Raw genomic sequence first — 19,199 nt, forward strand, 5'->3', positions numbered from 1 at the left:
ACCACTAACGGGACTTACTTTATACCACTAACGGGACTTTATACCACTAACGGGACTTACTTTATTCCACTAACATGACTTACTTTATACCACTAACATGACTTTCTTTATACCACTAACGGGACTTACTTTATACCACTAACAGGACTTACTTTATACCACTAACGGGACTTACTTTATACCACTAACGGACTTTCTTTATACCACTAACGGACTTTCTTTATACTACCACTAACTAACGGACTTACTTTATACCACTAACAGGACTTACTTTATACCACTGACGGGACTTACTTTATACCACTAACAGGACTTACTTTATACCACTAACAGGACTTACTTTATACCACTAACGGGATTTTCTTTATACCACTAACGGGACTTTCTTTATACCACTAACGGGACTTTCTTTATACCACTAACGGGACTTACTTTATACCACTAACAGGACTATATACCACTAACGGGACTTACTTTATACCACTAACAGGACTATATACCACTAACGGGACTTTCTTTATACCACTAACAGGACTTTCTTTATACCACTAACGGGACTTACTTTATACCACTAACAGGACTTACTTTATACCACTAACAGGACTTACTTTATACCACTGACGGGACTTACTTTATACCACTAACAGGACTTACTTTATACCACTGACGGGACTTACTTTATACCACTAACGGGACTTACTTTATACCACTGACGGGACTTACTTTATACCACTAACGGGACTTACTTTATACCACTAACGGGACTTTATACCACTAACGGGACTTACTTTATTCCACTAACATGACTTACTTTATACCACTAACATGACTTTCTTTATACCACTAACAGGACTTACTTTATACCACTAACAGGACTTACTTTATACCACTAACGGGACTTACTTTATACCACTAACGGGACTTTCTTTATACCACTAACGGGACTTTTTTTATACCACTAACGGGACTTTTTTTATACCACTAACGGGACTTACTTTATACCACTAACAGGACTTACTTTATACCACTGACGGGACTTACTTTATACCACTAACAGGACTTACTTTATACCACTAACGGGATTTTCTTTATACCACTAACGGGACTTTCTTTATACCACTAACGGGACTTACTTTATACCACTAACAGGACTATATACCACTAACGGGACTTACTTTATACCACTAACAGGACTATATACCACTAACGGGACTTTCTTTATACCACTAACAGGACTTTCTTTATACCACTAACGGGACTTACTTTATACCACTAACATGACATACTTTATACCACTAACATGACTTTCTTTATACCACTAACAGGACTTTCTTTATACCACTAACAGGACTTACTTTATACCACTAACGGGACTTTCTTTATACCACTAACGGGACTTACTTTATACCACTAACAGGACTTACTCTGTACCACTAAAAACGATGTTCAGGCTTCAAACAGGACTTGAGGAAGTAACAAAATCCGGAAATCTGTCTTCTGAACTTAAGTTGATCTATGTTACGTGTCATTTATTTTGAACGAGTCTCCGATTTGTTACGTTATGTACGTCACGTGCTACTATCTCAAATAACCGGAGATTTGAATTTGAGCGAATTAGTTAATTAAATGTTTGTATATTAAATCTATGTTATTTGCCAACAAGACTGATACACAATTTTTTAACACAAATATATTTCCATATATATAAACAAAAACAATACAATTTGTGATAACAGTTATCACTAATAGTTATTGGAAATGATGATTAATATACAAGAGTTTTACAAACTGCATGGAAACTTACATCCGGTCTAAAACTAAATATTTTATCAACGATCCAATTTCACACCGAGCAAATTTCTGAGTTGGTGTTGTTGCACCTTGATCGAGCTAACAACGTCTTTCTTTGCTGGTCTCACACTGGTTAGAAGTCCACGCTTACCGAAGAAGATGTTTAATGTCCTCGTAGAAACAATAAAGTCCGAAGTAATTCACTGAAGTTAAACGGTTTGTTATGTTTGAAATCTAGAACCTTTCTGGTAAAAAAAACAAAAAAACGCAAACGAACTTCGCAGGGGTTTGGTTTAGAGAAAGATAAATCTGAAGAATTATCTCTCTAATAGGAGTAGTTAAGAACGTTGTGGTTCCTCTTCGTTCCCTCTCGTGAAAGATTATTGAACTTTACGTGGGAGTTTGCCTTTATTTTGTTTTAACTTATTTAAGGTGAAGAAGTGAGATGGTGGATATGAAAGTGACGCGTGTGGAGGGAGACCTGGACGAGGGCGACATAAAGGGAAGGGAGCCAGGCCAGAGTCCGTGGTTAGAATAACCTGGCGGCTGGCGATTACTAAACATTGACTTAAGATTGACTTGAAGTTGGCTTAAACGGCTCTTTTCAGGACTATGCAAGAATGTTGCCTCAGCTGCGATCTACAGGTCCAATGCCAGAGATTTAGGTGTGGGGGGAAAACGGGAATACCCCCAGAAAACCCACTTTCACGGCCTGGACGTTTCTGGTCAAATGTAGTTTTTCGTTAAATAGACATTAACTACAATTATAGCTTCCTGGACCTATAACGTACTGACTGTAGCTGTCCAATAACATTATCTCTTTCTCTCAGGGCATCGGCTTTTATATATCAATTACGTAAATATCTAGAATTAAAAAAAAATATTTTTACACTCAGAAACGTCTTACAAATTTCGAAAACAGGTGGGACGTGCGCAATGTATAGTGAACAGTATACGTCACAAAAAAGAAAACTACACAGAAACAAGTGTTGGCACTAAAATAAAGGTACAACGGTAAGTCTGTTAAATCCAGGTTTTACTTTGTCGGCGTTAAAACTCCACGTTGTCACAGTTTCTGGTTTTAATCAATCCAAGACCATGCTAACTGAGTTACGGTTGCTGTTCTAGTGCTAATAACTTTACGTTTTATACCTTCATTTAGTCCTTGTATATTCCTGACAGTCTGTATGCAGCTCGTTAAACTTACTGGAGTAAAACCGTCACGAGGAGCTGTAATAAAACTAAGATACTTGCATTACACCAATGTTAATTAACCAATAGGGAACACGAAACGATCGACCATCAACACCTACACAGTCCAATGTCGGTCGAATTAATCTCTAGACTCGGCCTGGCATCGCCGGGTGGTTAAGGCCCTCGACTCGTAATCTGAGGGTTGCGGATTCTAATCCCTGTCAAACCAAACATGCTCGCCCTCTCAGCCGTGGGGGCGTTATAAAGTGACGATCAATCCCACTATTCGTTGGTAAAATAGTATCCCAAGAGCTGGCAGTGGGTGGTGATGACTAGCAAATTCAAAAACAAACCAAACCAATTTCTAGACTAGTCTAAGACTATCGAACGTTTAAATAATAAGGTTCTAAGTAAACCGACGACACAGTACAGCTTTCGTATTTAAAAAAAATATATATATATATTTGTATGAAGCTGTAGTTCTAAAATGATTAGACTAAGTTTAACCTGATTGGTTGGATTTTGGGACGTCACATGTCAAGAAAGGGTAAGACGAATGGAAGTATTTAACTGTTGGAAGCGAATACGTCTTTATGAAATGAAACATCTTAGGCTGTAATTTGAAGTTGAAGACGTGATAGATTCGGCAGATTTTAGTGACAGAAATCAACTTTGTAAAAAAAGTTCGATGTTCTGTAAAATCAGCTGTGGATGAATCACTTTATTTCGTGATTTGGACTTGCTTTCAATTAAAGTTAAGAGTTGTAATATCTTCGGAAAGTAGTGAGGAGGGAGTGCATTTGTCCCCAGGCGCCGGGTTCGTATGTGAACAAGAAGTTTACCCATAAATTAGGGCTCATTGAAACGTTTCTGTGGTTCACATGAAATGTAAGTACATCTTTAGAAACCTCATGTATTGATCTTCAGTATTTAATATAGAGTATGAAACGTAACATTGTTATACAAAACACTGAATGATACAAATTCATAAAGAATAAACCGTAACTTCTTTACGCCTGGCAGCCATGACAGTATACCGTAGGTGTGATTTACTATCTAAGGTTATAAGTTAGAAAGTAAATGTGGAAAGGCTGGGTGGAGATTGGAGGGGGGCTAGAGGGCTAAGTTAAATAAACATACACATCTGAAGATGTAAATATGGGCATGACTTGTAAGAGCAGTTGTAAATCTGTATATAATATTCCATTTCACATGTCTTCCACTATCATAATAAGGAACTATATCTCAGTGATTTTATCAGTTATGGAACAGAACAGGCGACCTCTATAAGCAACATGATAAAATTAACCATTCTTCATTAGTGCTGAAGTGTTTCTCCAACTGTTCATATCAACTGTACGTTTTCTTCTACGTTTGTCCTCATAAGATGGGGCTCATGTTTTTTCATTCTCTCCAATAGACCGACCACGATCCACGAAATCCGGCTTACATAGCGACCCAAGGACCTCTTCCACACACGGCAGCTGATTTTGGCAGGTTTGTGATATTTATTTAACTATACAGAAGTAGGTCATCTCTTTATTTGTGTTGTTTCTAACGTTTTAATAGAATTTTTCATGTAAGTTTTTTTTATATGTTTACCTCAATCCGTTGACTGTTGATCCGTCATATATGGTACGGTTAGCCTCTGACAATTGAATTCGAGTGTAGGGTACATGGTGTACGGCTAGCAAAACATTCCGCGCGCTTTCAAAGCAGCCGTAGTCAAAAAATTGAAACAGTTGAAAATAAGGGACTGTCCTGTCATCTACCAGCCAGTATTAGGTAAATCCACTCACCTGCTATTACACCAAACACTTGTGAATTAGTTTTTCATATTTTCGGTTCAAATTCATTATAATTAGCGTGGTCTTATAAACGTCGTACCTGGCATGGCCTTGTAGTTAGGGTACACGACTCGTGAGTTACGGGTCACGAGTTCGAATTACTTCAAAGAACGTGCTCGCCCTTTTCAACCTCAGAGCTACCCAATGAATTATCTGTGTGGTACTCATGTCTATTATTGAAACCTGGTTTTCAGCATTATAATTCCGCCATCTTACCACTCATTCATCAGAGGACTAACAAATCGTGACATCAGAATATTGCAATGGGTAATAAGTTCTCCAAAGTGTGGGGTACCCCCCGGAGGGCTGAATTGATCTCTTGGGAGTGATTAAAATAGGATCAATATATCAAAATTAAGCGATTTAATATAATTTATTAATAAAATAATAAACATTTACTGAAACACATATAAAGGACATTTTAACGAATGCACGTGAGTCATATTTAGTAAGAAAAAAAAAACAGGAACACAAGAAATCGTATTTATTAAAGGGATTCGGAAGAGAAAATTTGAAAAAAACGCTGACGTACAATGTTTAGTTTGCCAATTTATGGATAGGTGGCGCCACATACGACTGCTCATTATGTTCTTTAAGTATCGGATAGATCTATTTATTCTGTGGAGCTTTCACTGTGAAAATAATATATCTAGTAACGTAAATTTTGTCTAGTCAATTTTTTCTGGCAAACTAGTTACAAATAAAGAGAAGGCGTTATCTGTCGTATTTCGACTAAGTCTTAAACATCAGAATTGCTTATGGGAACAGTATTACATTCGTATATACTGCTCCATGTACAAAAATATCTGCCTTTTACAAGTAATCGTGTATCCCTCAAGTGCCACAGTGGTATATCTGCGTACTTGTACTGCTAAAAGCTGGGTTTCGATACCCGTGGTGGGCAGAGCACAGATTGCCCTTTGTGGAGCTTTGTGCCTAACAATAAGTAACACCAACAGCGGCAGTTGTGTTAACTCGTCCTAATAATAAGATATAGCTAGTCATTGGTGGTTTTGTGTAATATTTATAAAGAGAAACTAACGAAGTATTAGTAAATACGATTTATAATATTCATACTTTTGTCCGTCTACCGCTAGTACAGCAGTACGTCTACGGATTTACAACGCTAAAATGAGCAAGTAGTCTGATGTGGCTTTGCTGTAAAAAAAAAAAAACACATACGTTTGTCCACTGTCGGCCACGTCAGAAGAGACTGATGTTTATTGTTTGCTAGTATTATTTTACATTCTCTATGCGAGTAGAAACTGCTCACTCTCCATGACGTGGAGACACCATTTGATCTTTAACCAAACTTGAGTGTTAGCAGGACTGTAACACCGCTGCTCGTCACTGAAAGAAGCAAGCGTCATCCAGTTTGTAGGCTTTAATGATGGGTTAAAACTTTGCTTCAGCTAAAGCAAACAAACTCTCATGATGAAAGTCGGCTTCAGGTGGTTGTTTTATTCAAGGATATTCATATCCTTAAGCAAACAAGGATGAGAGCACACTTAACGCTTAATGGCTCCGCTGGATGCTAAATCTTTAGAATCTATTCCTTTACACACTGGAGTTATTTCAATTAAGCAACTGTACTGTATAAATAGTAGGTAGTTCATTATGTATCCATTAGTTCGAGTAGGTTAGTAACCATTAACTGGTTATTACAGATGGTCTGGGAGCAAGGAAGTGTCGTCATTGTCATGGTTACTCGACTGATGGAAAACGGCGTTGCTATGTGTCATCGCTACTGGCCTGAAGAGGGCAGTGAAGTCTACCATATTTATGAGGTATAACAAGTTGAATTAACTAAGTTGTTCGTGTGAATTTCAACATATTTTACGTTCCTTGGAGGTGTTTCAAAACTTAAATATTCCAAAATAATACCTCTAACGATTAATTCGCTTCACTAAGTTAGGAATTAAAGTTTTATAAGGAACTCGTTTCGTTTACTGAACTGGAGTATCGAATTATTCCAGTATAGAGAATTGATAGATAAAATATTCTTTGGTAAATATGATTTCACAACTTGAGATTAAGTGCTATAGAGTAAACCGATACTTTACTTATGTACTTCTGTGTACATGTGTGTATGTCGCACATATCAGCTAAAGAACAGTAGGAATTTATAATATTTTAATTATGATAAGACAAAATAGTTCATGTAAAATCTGCTAGGTGGCTAGGACTCTCGACTCGCAATCTGTAGGTCGCGGGTTTGAATCCTCGTCGCACCAAACGTGCTCGCTATTTCAGCTGTGGGAGTGTTATTAGTGACGGTCAATCCCACTATTTGTTGACAAAAGAGTAGCCCAAGAGTTGGCAGTGGATGATGATGACCAGCTGCCATCCCTCGAGTCTCACATACAGCTAAATTACGGACGGCTTGTGTAGCTTTGCCTGAAATTCAAAACAAACAAACAGGCGTATAAAATACTGTCCATCAACCTTGTCATCACAGTTTTAAGCAAATCACTTCAACATGGAGTAGCTTAGTCACCAATGGACATTTTACTTCCAGTTTATGTATTAGTGGAACGTCCCTGAAAAAGATATAAAATGAAACGTAGAGTGTCTAATTTGATGTTATAAGGTCGTTTACTTCTAGTATTAAAGTGAAGGAGTTACTAACACCAGTTTAAAACAGTGATACTTGTCAGACCTATAATATTATAATTTCTAAAAATTCAGCAGTTGTATATTTTAATATTTAATCACTTTAAAAGAAGGAGTCAAAAAACTATATCTTTTACATTCTAATAAAATCGTCTTTTTGTTGTTTTTCTTGTCCAGGTTCATCTTGTTTCTGAACACATTTGGTGCGACGATTACCTTGTCCGAAGCTTTTACTTGAAAAATCTTAAGACTTCTGAAACCCGGACTGTCACGCAATTCCACTTCTTGTCTTGGCCTGAAAATGGCGTCCCAAGCTCCACCAAGGCTCTTTTGGAATTCAGAAGGTAATAATAACCTTGTTTTCAGAAACTTCAGTAACTTTGTTTAGTCGACATTTTCTTCGTCTATATGATTCCTGAACGTCGGGTGAGGTAGAAACTGTTTTATGATTAATGAAAGAGATCTGGACCAGTTTTAACATTAACCAATTTTTGTTGTTTTATTGTTAAAGCTTTGCTACCTTGATAGCTTCTGTTCTCATTTTCTATAAGACTCTAACTTTGTTTTTCTTTTCTTAATGGGTGATAGATATTTTTGTTTCTTTTCACTCATTACTGACTTGTCTCTCCCAGTATTGAACCTCGACTAACGTCTTTTCTTCTCTGAGTCATCTAATGGCACCAAATTATTATAAGTTCAAATTTGGCAAGGAATCACTCACGCTTGATGTAGATTTAGAAGTGGCTTTAGCCTTTTTTTCTTCTTCTGGGACATACATTATGATCACTTCATTTGGACCATCTGGAAATCTCCAACTAACCAGCCTTGACTGTCCATCATTTTTGTGTTTCGTGCAATTTTTTTGACATAATTGCATAGTCACAAAAGTGATGGATGGCTAAGGGACAGCCCACCTTCCTACTTCTGCTGCTGTTGTTACTAACCCAACACTCTCTTGCAAGTTAGCCCTTCTCTGTTTCTTTTTCCACATATAAGAACCTCTGGTGGATTTCAGCTCTTCTGAGGAGTCTTCATCAAGGTGTTTTGTAATGTTCCAATATCCAAAATTATTGGAATCTTGTTTGTCATGGAATATTCCCGTGGACTTGGGAATTTACCTGAGTAATGATACGTCACTTTCCACCCAGTATGTTACTATTAAAGGTGCAAATTTACGTTTTAATTATAATTGGTTTTCATTGCACATTTTTTGATTACTGTTAACAGAAGCCACATTCTAAGCTTAGAGTAAAGATAAAACTGAGATAGATTTAGAAAACCCTAACAGATACATAATGAATTTAATGAGTGATCGTGGAGATTTGTAAATGTAAGTGAGGGAGTTGTGAACACAACCAGTGTGTAAACAAAGAAAATATTACGAGGAAGCTTATAAGAAACAACTTTTCTATTGTGGACTAAAGGAAGCACAATCTGTAAATAAAGGAGCACTGATTGAAAACTGTTTGAATGAAAGGGGTTCCATTAAAAGAGGTGTATCGACAAAGCACGTTTGAAGGAAGACAGTAGGTAAGTTTTTAGTAAAACATAATTTGTGTAAAACGGACGGTGGAAGAAGATATACTCTCTGAAGAAATAACGAGGGCTGTTTGATTAGACAACCCACAGTATTTTATTTAATATGTTCTGAGAATGTATTATAAAGATTAGTGTCAGTGTGGGATGTGCCAAAAGCCTGCTCTTGAAATTGGTAAAATATCACGTATGTCATGTAGAAGTATCCAGTAGTACCACTTATTGGGAAGTATTGTCCAGTAGTACCAACTGTAGGGAAGTATTGTCTGGTAGTACCACTTATTGGGAAGTATTGTCCAGTAGTACCAACTGTAGGGAAGTATTGTCTGGTAGTACCACTTGTAAGGAAGTATTGTCTGGTAGTACCACCTGTAGGGAAGTATTGTCTGGTAGTACCACCTGTAGGGAAGTATTGTCTGGTAGTACCACCTGTAGGGAAGTATTGTCTAGTAGTACCACCTGTAGGGAAGTATTGTCTGGTAGTACCACCTGTAGGGAAGTATTGTCTGGTAGTACCACCTGTAGGGAAGTATTGTCTAGTAGTACCACCTGTAGGGAAATATTGTCTGGTAGTATCATCTGTAGGGAAGTATTGTCTGGTAGTACCACCTGTAGGGAAGTATTGTCTGGTAGTACCACCTGTAGGGAAGTATTGTCTGGTAGTACCACCTGTAGGGAAGTATTGTCTGGTAGTACCACTTGTAAGGAAGTATTGTCTGGTAGTACCACCTGTAGGGAAGTATTGTCTGGTAGTACCACTTGTAAGGAAGTATTATCCAGTAGTACCACTTAGTAATTAGAGAAAATTCGAGTTTGACAAGTACACTACTACTAACAATTATTATGGTTCACTTTGTGTGTTTACAAATATAGTTTATGAACTCTAAACCGTGAGAACAACGATGCACAGATTGCGTCGAGCTGACATTTTCCGCGTACCTCAAATTGTCAACGAAATTCCTTATCGATGTAAAGTGACGTTTGGAACTAGACATTTATGTATTACAGTTTAAGATTCTATCTGGATGTAGTTAGCGTTAAATCCACCACACACTTACTTACTAGCAAATAGAAGACTTAGATGACGTTTAGTGGTCGGTGTGAACCTTTGAGGTTCCCACAAATCCAGAACTATAGGCCCTTTATTGTCCCCACCACCACGGTTATATTGCAGGAAGCAATCGGTAACGTAGTCCTATATTTGTCCTGTTTTATTGTTCAATTTCTGTGTCGGTAGGCTGGGGTAACGAATGAAATATTATTTCTCCAAAGTCTTTCTAGTCCAACGACCATACTAAGAATTAGTAACACGTTTTGTTGTTCACTTAAGAAATGGACCCAAATTTCTTTCCTCGCGACCTTATTTTGACATTGTGGTCAATATTTCATAAATAAAAACTGTCATCAGAGTATTAAAAACACGCACACATAGAGAGAGAGAACACAAGATATACTTTAAATTAAACTCGTGTATTTCTGTATTTGAAATAATGTAGTTTTTCAAATTTTTATTTAATTTTTCTTACATGAAAGAAGTCTTAGTAAGAAACTGTGTTATTTCAGGAAGGTAAACAAATCCTACAGAGGTCGCTCCTGTCCCATAATGGTACATTGCAGGTAAGCACTTTTTTTTTTTTTTACAACAACCTTAATTTTCTATAATATTGTACGTTTAAGTCTAAACCTGCACATTGGCCTGTCTGCTCTGCGCTTACCACTGGGATCGAACTTCAAATTTTAGCTGCCCTCCCACAGTTACCGCTGAGCATTAGAAGATTTAGCTGTTTTAAATCAAAGCCACATTAAACTGTGTGTTGTGTTTGCCGCGGAGAATCGAACCCTGAATTTTATCCACGTAATTCTGTAACCTTGAGGACGAGAGCCATTGGGGGGCATTTTCGTTTAGGAGCTCCTTTTGAGCCCGAAGATAACCGATAGAGTCCATGACCATTTCATTTTTCTTCCTTTTTTTGAAACGTATTTTCTTAACTCTGTACGTCACTTAAGAACAAATTAAACAAAAACGCCATCTGTATTGTATTACCAATAAGTGTAAGAGACTCTCAGTTGTTTCTCGATCTACACATAATAAATATTTTCGAATAATTATACGTTTTTTACCTGTTACGACACTATTAATGAAGGTGTAAAACAGAAGTCGATTATTTGAGTGTTATAATATATTATACTATAGCCGTATTATATAATCAGAAATATGTGTCATACCTTATCTCTCCTAACGAAATAGTATGAATTAAAAGCAATTTATTTTTGCCGAATTTGCCGGATTCGACTTGTTTCTTCTATAAAATAGTTGATCTTGTATGTTGGTAGACACGATAGCGTTTGATGGATGGTTAATCTGACGCTATATGGTTTGTAGGCCTATTATTATTGGGGCTGGAAAGTATAAACAAATCCAGGCAAACATATTTATATATTAAATATGTCATTCTTAATGGCGGCGTTATTGTTATTATAATAATGAACGTGTTTAATTTTTTTTTTAATGTGACATTTACACATGTTTAGATCTGTGAAACATTAGCACATAAAGGGGTTCGAGTACGTTATACTGACACGATTTTGAGTACCCAAGTCAGTATACTACGTGACAGATACAGTAGATGTGAAAGTTATGGTGGAACGGAATATATAAGGACTACACATGTACATGGTTTAGGATTCGCGAGTAATGCGACGCCACCGAAAACTGACCACTTTTGGAAAGGATATGTAGTAGCCCATCCTGAAGTAAAATATTCATACATCAAAATCATAAAGATTTATTTTTCACATCGGCAGGATTTACAGTTTTCAAAGTGGTGATTTTCCTTCGACTCAGTGACATCTGAAGCATCAGTACCTTCCACCAAACTACCGCAAAAGTCGCAAGTTAAGTCTCGTAACAATTCAGGACATTTTTGTTTGTTTTACATTCAGACTGTTGAAATAAGCGATGCAAAAACTTTTGTTGTAATAATGTAAGTGGATTATGGAAAGTGCTCAAAGAAGGATGGTTTCTTTAGGACATGACAGCCTTACGACACATATAGAATGACCGGACGTGGCAATATGGACTGTACATTTTGATTGTTTCCAAAATCTCTGTGGTAAAACGTACTCAACCTCTGTGTGTACCAGATGTTCACAATTTACAGTAATATAATATATCGTTTTACAGTGATGGGATTGGCCGTACAGGAACGTACTGTCTTATTGATATGGTACTGAACAGAATGGCCAAAGGTAAGTTGTACGGTTACGTTTTTCACGTAGAGCATAGATATTTAACACAAAAGTAGTCGAATAAAAGTACCCAATACCTGTAATGTTCTGACAACACGTTGTCTATTTATATGTCCAGAGCTGACCTGTGGGGCAACTGTCTATCAACAACAGCATGCTACTTTTAAACTAACAACAAGTAGGGCAACTGTATCTCAGAACGGCTGGTGTGGGTGTTAACACTTTTATTGATAAGGAGAGAACAACATTTCGACCTTTCTAGGTCATCTTCAGGTTAAGAAAGAGAGTTTCTTGACCTTTCTAGGTCATCTTCAGGTTAAGAAAGAGAGTTTATTGACCTTTCTAGGTCATCTTCAGGTTAAGAAAGAGAGTTTCTCGACCTTTCTAGGTCATCTTCAGGTTAAGAAAGAGAGTTTCTCGACCATTCTAGGTCATCTTCAGGTTACGAAAGAGAGTTTCTCGACCATTCTAGGTCATCTTCAGGTTAAGAAAGAGAGTTTCTCGACCATTCTAGGTCATCTTCAGGTTAAGAAAGAGAGTTTTTTTACCTTTCTAGGTCATCTTCATGTTAAGAAAGAGAGTTTCTTGACCTTTCTAGGTCATCTTCAGGTTAAGAAAGAGAGTTTCTTGACCTTTCTAGGTCATCTTCAGGTTAAGAAAGAGAGTTTCTTGACCATTCTAGGTCATCTTCAGGTTAAGAAAGAGAGTTTCTTGACCATTCTAGGTCATCTTCAGCTTAAGAAAGAGTTTATTGACCTTTCTAGGTCATCTTCAGGTTAAGAAAGAGAGTTTCTCGACCTTTCTAGGTCATCTTCAGGTTAAGAAAGAGAGTTTCTCGACCATTCTAGGTCATCTTCAGGTTACGAAAGATAGTTTCTCGACCATTCTAGGTCATCTTCAGGTTAAGAAAGAGAGTTTCTCGACCATTCTAGGTCATCTTCAGGTTAAGAAAGAGAGTTTCTCGACCATTCTAGGTCATCTTCAGGTTAAGAAAGAGAGTTTTTTTACCTTTCTAGGTCATCTTCATGTTAAGAAAGAGAGTTTCTTGACCTTTCTAGGTCATCTTCAGGTTAAGAAAAGAGTTTCTTGACCTTTCTAGGTCATCTTCAGGTTAAGAAAGAGAGTTTCTTGACCATTCTAGGTCATCTTCAGGTTAAGAAAGAGAGTTTCTTGACCTTTCTAGGTCATCTTCAGGTTAAGAAAGAGAGTTTCTTGACCATTCTAGGTCATCTTCAGGTTAATAAAGAGAGTTTCTTGACCTTTCTAGGTCATCTTCAGGTTAAGAAAGAGAGTTTCTTGACCATTCTAGGTCATCTTCAGGTTAAGAAGGAGAGTTTCATGACCATTCTAGGTCATCTTCAGGTTAAGAAAGAGAGTTTCTTGACCATTCTAGGTCATCTTCAGGTTAAGAAAGAGAGTTTCTTGACCATTCTAGGTCATCTTCAGGTTAAGAAAGAGAGTTTCTTGACCTTTCTAGGTCATCTTCAGGTTAAGAAAGAGAGTTTCTTGACCTATCTAGGTCATCTTCAGGTTAAGAAAGAGAGTTTCTTGACCATTCTAGGTTATCTTCAGGTTAAGAAGGAGAGTTTCATGACCATTCTAGGTCATCTTCAGGTTAAGAAAGAGAGTTTCTTGACCATTATAGGTCAGTTTCAGGTTATGAAAGAGAGTTTCTTGACCATTCTAGGTCATCTTCAGGTTAAGAAAGAGAGTTTCTTGACCATTCTAGGTCATCTTCAGGTTAAGAAAGATAGTTTCTTGACCTTTCTAGGTCATCTTCAGGTTAAGAAAGAGAGTTTCTTGACCTTTCTAGATCATCTTCAGGTTAAGGAAGAGTGTTTCTTTATCTTTCTAGGTCATCTTCATGTTAAGAAAGAGAGTTTCTCGACCTTTCTAGGTCATCTTCAGGTTAAGAAAGAGAGTTTCTCGACCATTCTAGGTCATCTTCAGGTTAAGAAAGAGAGTTTCTCGACCATTCTAGGTCATCTTCAGGTTAAGAAAGAGAGTTTTTTTACCTTTCTAGGTCATCTTCATGTTAAGAAAGAGAGTTTCTTGACCTTTCTAGGTCATCTTCAGGTTAAGAAAGAGAGTTTCTTGACCATTCTAGGTCATCTTCAGCTTAAGAAAGAGAGTTTCTTGACCATTCTAGGTCATCTTCAGCTTAAGAAAGAGTTTATTGACCTTTCTAGGTCATCTTCAGGTTAAGAAAGAGAGTTTCTCGACCTTTCTAGGTCATCTTCAGGTTAAGAAAGAGAGTTTCTCGACCATTCTAGGTCATCTTCAGGTTAAGAAAGAGAGTTTCTCGACCATTCTAGGTCATCTTCAGGTTAAGAAAGAGAGTTTCTCGACCATTCTAGGTCATCTTCAGGTTAAGAAAGAGAGTTTTTTTACCTTTCTAGGTCATCTTCATGTTAAGAAAGAGAGTTTCTTGACCTTTCTAGGTCATCTTCAGGTTAAGAAAGAGAGTTTCTTGACCTTTCTAGGTCATCTTCAGGTTAAGAAAGAGAGTTTCTTGACCATTCTAGGTCATCTTCAGGTTAATAAAGAGAGTTTCTTGACCTTTCTAGGTCATCTTCAGGTTAAGAAAGAGAGTTTCTTGACCATTCTAGGTCATCTTCAGGTTAAGAAGGAGAGTTTCATGACCATTCTAGGTCATCTTCAGGTTAAGAAAGAGAGTTTCTTGACCATTCTAGGTCAGTTTCAGGTTATGAAAGAGAGTTTCTTGACCATTCTAGGTCATCTTCAGGTTAAGAAAGAGAGTTTCTTGACCATTCTAGGTCATCTTCAGGTTAAGAAAGAGAGTTTCTTGACCATTCTAGGTCATCTTCAGGTTAAGAAAGAGAGTTTCTTGACCTTTCTAGGTCATCTTCAGGTTAAGAAAGAGAGTTTCTTGACCTATCTAGGTCATCTTCAGGTTAAAGAAGAGAGTGTCTTGACCATTCTAGGTTATCTTCAGGTTAAGAAGGAGAGTTTCATGACCATTCTAGGTCATCTTCAGGTTAAGAAAGAGAGTTTCTTGACCATTATAGGTCAGTTTCAGGTTATGAAAGAGAGTTTCTTGACCATTCTAGGTCATCTTCAGGTTAAGAAAGAGAGTTTCTTGACCATTCTAGGTCATCTTCAGGTTAAGAAAGAGAGTTTCTTGACCATTCTAGGTCATCTTCAGGTTAAGAAAGAGAGTTTCTTGACCTTTCTAGGTCATCTTCAGGTTAAGAAAGAGAGTTTCTTGACCTTTCTAGATCATCTTCAGGTTAAGGAAGAGTGTTTCTTTATCTTTCTAGGTCATCTTCATGTTAAGAAAGAGAGTTTCTTGACCTTTCTAGGTCATCTTCAGGTTAAGAAAGAGAGTTTCTCGACCATTCTAGGTCATCTTCAGGTTAAGAAAGAGAGTTTTTTTACCTTTCTAGGTCATCTTCATGTTAAGAAAGAGAGTTTCTTGACCTTTCTAGGTCATCTTCAGGTTAAGAAAGAGAGTTTCTTGACCTTTCTAGGTCATCTTCAGGTTAAGAAAGAGAGTTTCTTGACCATTCTAGGTCATCTTCAGCTTAAGAAAGAGAGTTTCTTGACCATTCTAGGTCATCTTCAGCTTAAGAAAGAGTTTATTGACCTTTCTAGGTCATCTTCAGGTTAAGAAAGAGAGTTTCTCGACCTTTCTAGGTCATCTTCAGGTTACGAAAGATAGTTTCTCGACCATTCTAGGTCATCTTCAGGTTAAGAAAGAGAGTTTCTCGACCATTCTAGGTCATCTTCAGGTTAAGAAAGAGAGTTTCTCGACCATTCTAGGTCATCTTCAGGTTAAGAAAGAGAGTTTCTTTACCTTTCTAGGTCATCTTCATGTTAAGAAAGAGAGTTTCTTGACCTTTCTAGGTCATCTTCAGGTTAAGAAAGAGAGTTTCTTGACCTTTCTAGGTCATCTTCAGGTTAAGAAAGAGAGTTTCTTGACCATTCTAGGTCATCTTCAGGTTAATAAAGAGAGTTTCTTGACCTTTCTAGGTCATCTTCAGGTTAAGAAAGAGAGTTTCTTGACCATTCTAGGTCATCTTCAGGTTAAGAAGGAGAGTTTCATGACCATTCTAGGTCATCTTCAGGTTAAGAAAGAGAGTTTCTTGACCATTCTAGGTCAGTTTCAGGTTATGAAAGAGAGTTTCTTGACCATTCTAGGTCATCTTCAGGTTAAGAAAGAGAGTTTCTTGACCATTCTAGGTCATCTTCAGGTTAAGAAAGAGAGTTTCTTGACCATTCTAGGTCATCTTCAGGTTAAGAAAGAGAGTTTCTTGACCTTTCTAGGTCATCTTCAGGTTAAGAAAGAGAGTTTCTTGACCTATCTAGGTCATCTTCAGGTTAAGAAAGAGAGTTTCTTGACCATTCTAGGTTATCTTCAGGTTAAGAAGGAGAGTTTCATGACCATTCTAGGTCATCTTCAGGTTAAGAAAGAGAGTTTCTTGACCATTATAGGTCAGTTTCAGGTTATGAAAGAGAGTTTCTTGACCATTCTAGGTCATCTTCAGGTTAAGAAAGAGAGTTTCTTGACCATTCTAGGTCATCTTCAGGTTAAGAAAGAGAGTTTCTTGACCATTCTAGGTCATCTTCAGGTTAAGAAAGAGAGTTTCTTGACCTTTCTAGGTCATCTTCAGGTTAAGAAAGAGAGTTTCTTGACCTTTCTAGATCATCTTCAGGTTAAGGAAGAGTGTTTCTTTATCTTTCTAGGTCATCTTCATGTTAAGAAAGAGAGTTTCTTGACCTTTCTAGGTCATCTTCAGGTTAAGAAAGAGAGTTTCTTGACCTTTCTAGATCATCTTCAGGTTAAGGAAGAGTGTTTCTTTATCTTTCTAGGTCATCTTCAGGTTAAGAAAGAGAGTTTCTTGACCATTCTAAGTCATCTTCAGGTTAAGAAAGAGAGTTTCTTGACCTCAAGATGACCTAGGAAGGTCGAAACGTTGTTTTCTCCTTACCAATAAAAGTGTTAATACCCATACCAGCCGTTCTGAGATATATTTTTATTTCAAGTGAGTTTCTTGTCGTCACGAAGTAGGACAACTGTTTACCAACAGTCTGATTTCCGCTAGTTTTTATAAAGTTAGGTTTATCTTGACTATTAATATTGGAAAACACCAAAATCATGACATTTCATTACTGGGTATTTCCACCATGGCCACTAACTAAGTGAAACCAGCCATTACAATCGTAGTCTCAAGCCATACTGATTATATGTCTACACCAGGAGAAACTAGAATCTAAAAATCTAACTACTGGTCAGGTATCTTATATCCTTAGAAATCTTAGATGCACTCGGTGTGCGATTTTTATCATTAGTAGATTAATTCCAATGATATGTGCAAAATCGATTATCTGTGCATCATTGATTAAATAAATAACCTTCAAACTTTATCTACTATCGCTGTCCCCGTTAGATAACAGAAATGGTTTCGTTAATGGGTTACTTCATCTGTAGGAAAAATTCAAGAGTTATTGAAGTCAATGTGTTGCCTCTGCCTTTAATATCTGGTCTGTTTTTTTTACTTACATTGTTGACAGTACATTGGCCAGAATGTGTTATCGTTAACGGTGATTCGCGATATGATTTTTAAAAAACTTGGTTTAAGAATACATTGTAAATGACAAACCAAGTATTACCATCAGAAATTATGTCACAACGAAGATAACAAATGTAGTTACAACCTTGTTCTTAAATATACGTATCCGGTTCACTCAAACCGATGAAATGTTTTCTTACTGTTTGTTTGTTTTATAGGAGCTAAGGAAATAGACATCGCAGCTACGTTGGAACACATCCGGGACCAACGAGGGGGAACAGTGAAAACCAAAGTAAAAAAATATGTTTATATCCTCACGTAGTTCTTATGCACACAAAAAACTTAAAAGTAGAGATTGTTTTATATCCTCAGGTACAGGTGTAGTTTTTATACACTCAAAATTAAAGTAGAAATTGTTTTATATCCTCACTTACAGATGTAGTTTTTATACACTCAAAATTAAAGTAGAAATTGTTTTATATCCTCACGTACAGGTGTAGTTTTTATACACAAAAAAAATAAAGTAGAATTTGTTTTATATCCTCACGTACAGGCGTAGTTTTTATACACTAAAATTAAAGTAGAAATTGTTTTATATCCTCACTTACAGGTGTAGTTCTTATACACAAAAAATTAAAGTAGAAATTGTTTTATATCCTCACGTACAGGCGTAGTTTTTATACACTAAAAATTAAAGTAGAAATTGTTTTATATCCTCAGGTACAGGCGTAGTTTTTATACACTAATAATTAAAGTAGAAATTGTTTTATATCCTCAGGTACAAGCGTAGTTTTTATACACTAATAATTAAAGTAGAAATTGTTTTATATTCTCAGGTACAGGCGTAGTTTTTATACACTAATAATTAAAGTAGAAATTGTTTTATATCCTCAGGTACAGTTGTAGTTTTTATACACTAATAATTAAAGTAGAAATTGTTTTATATCCTCAGGTACAGTTGTAGTTTTTATACACTAATAATTAAAGTAGAAATTGTTTTATATCCTCAGGTACAGGTGTAGTTTTTATACACTAAAAATTAAAGTAGAAATTGTTTTATATCCTGACGTACAAGCGTAGTTTTATACATATATACACACAGAGAACAAATTAAATATGCAATGCATCCAGACGTGTTTTTGTATATACAACAAACGCAGGCGCCTTTTTAAACACAGCGTAGTTATCCAAAGTTCACTCGACCTGTGGTAACCAAACTAATTGCCAATTTTAAAACATTTACAAAGCTTGGTTACGCTTCGTCTGTGCCATTGTGTATATATTTATCTTGAAGGAAGTAAGACCTTCGTGCGGGTTGTCCTCGAAACATGCGACTTGATGTTTGTACGCATGCTTAACTTATATAGATCAAAGATACCTATGTAACATTCGTAAGGTGAAGGAATAGTTGTATTTAATAACGCTGATTAAAAGT

General features: G+C 36.7%; 2 protein-coding genes across 2 annotated transcripts in view; both read left to right on the forward strand.

The window, feature by feature from the left end:
- Nucleotides 1-19,199, forward strand: part of LOC143234467 (receptor-type tyrosine-protein phosphatase N2-like) — a 562,455-nt gene that overhangs the window by 306,013 nt on the left and 237,243 nt on the right. The window lies entirely within an intron of this gene.
- Nucleotides 1-19,199, forward strand: part of LOC143234472 (receptor-type tyrosine-protein phosphatase N2-like) — a 33,847-nt gene that overhangs the window by 12,886 nt on the left and 1,762 nt on the right. Inside the window, exons 5-10 of the mRNA XM_076471859.1 lie at nt 4,406-4,486; nt 6,500-6,619; nt 7,623-7,789; nt 10,545-10,598; nt 12,166-12,230; nt 17,983-18,056. Coding sequence (XP_076327974.1) covers nt 4,406-4,486; nt 6,500-6,619; nt 7,623-7,789; nt 10,545-10,598; nt 12,166-12,230; nt 17,983-18,056 — 561 coding nt within the window. The remainder of the gene's footprint in view (nt 1-4,405; nt 4,487-6,499; nt 6,620-7,622; nt 7,790-10,544; nt 10,599-12,165; nt 12,231-17,982; nt 18,057-19,199) is intronic.

This window comes from Tachypleus tridentatus, chromosome 12 (genome assembly GCF_004210375.1).
Source record: "Tachypleus tridentatus isolate NWPU-2018 chromosome 12, ASM421037v1, whole genome shotgun sequence".
Classification (NCBI taxonomy): domain Eukaryota; kingdom Metazoa; phylum Arthropoda; class Merostomata; order Xiphosura; family Limulidae; genus Tachypleus; species Tachypleus tridentatus.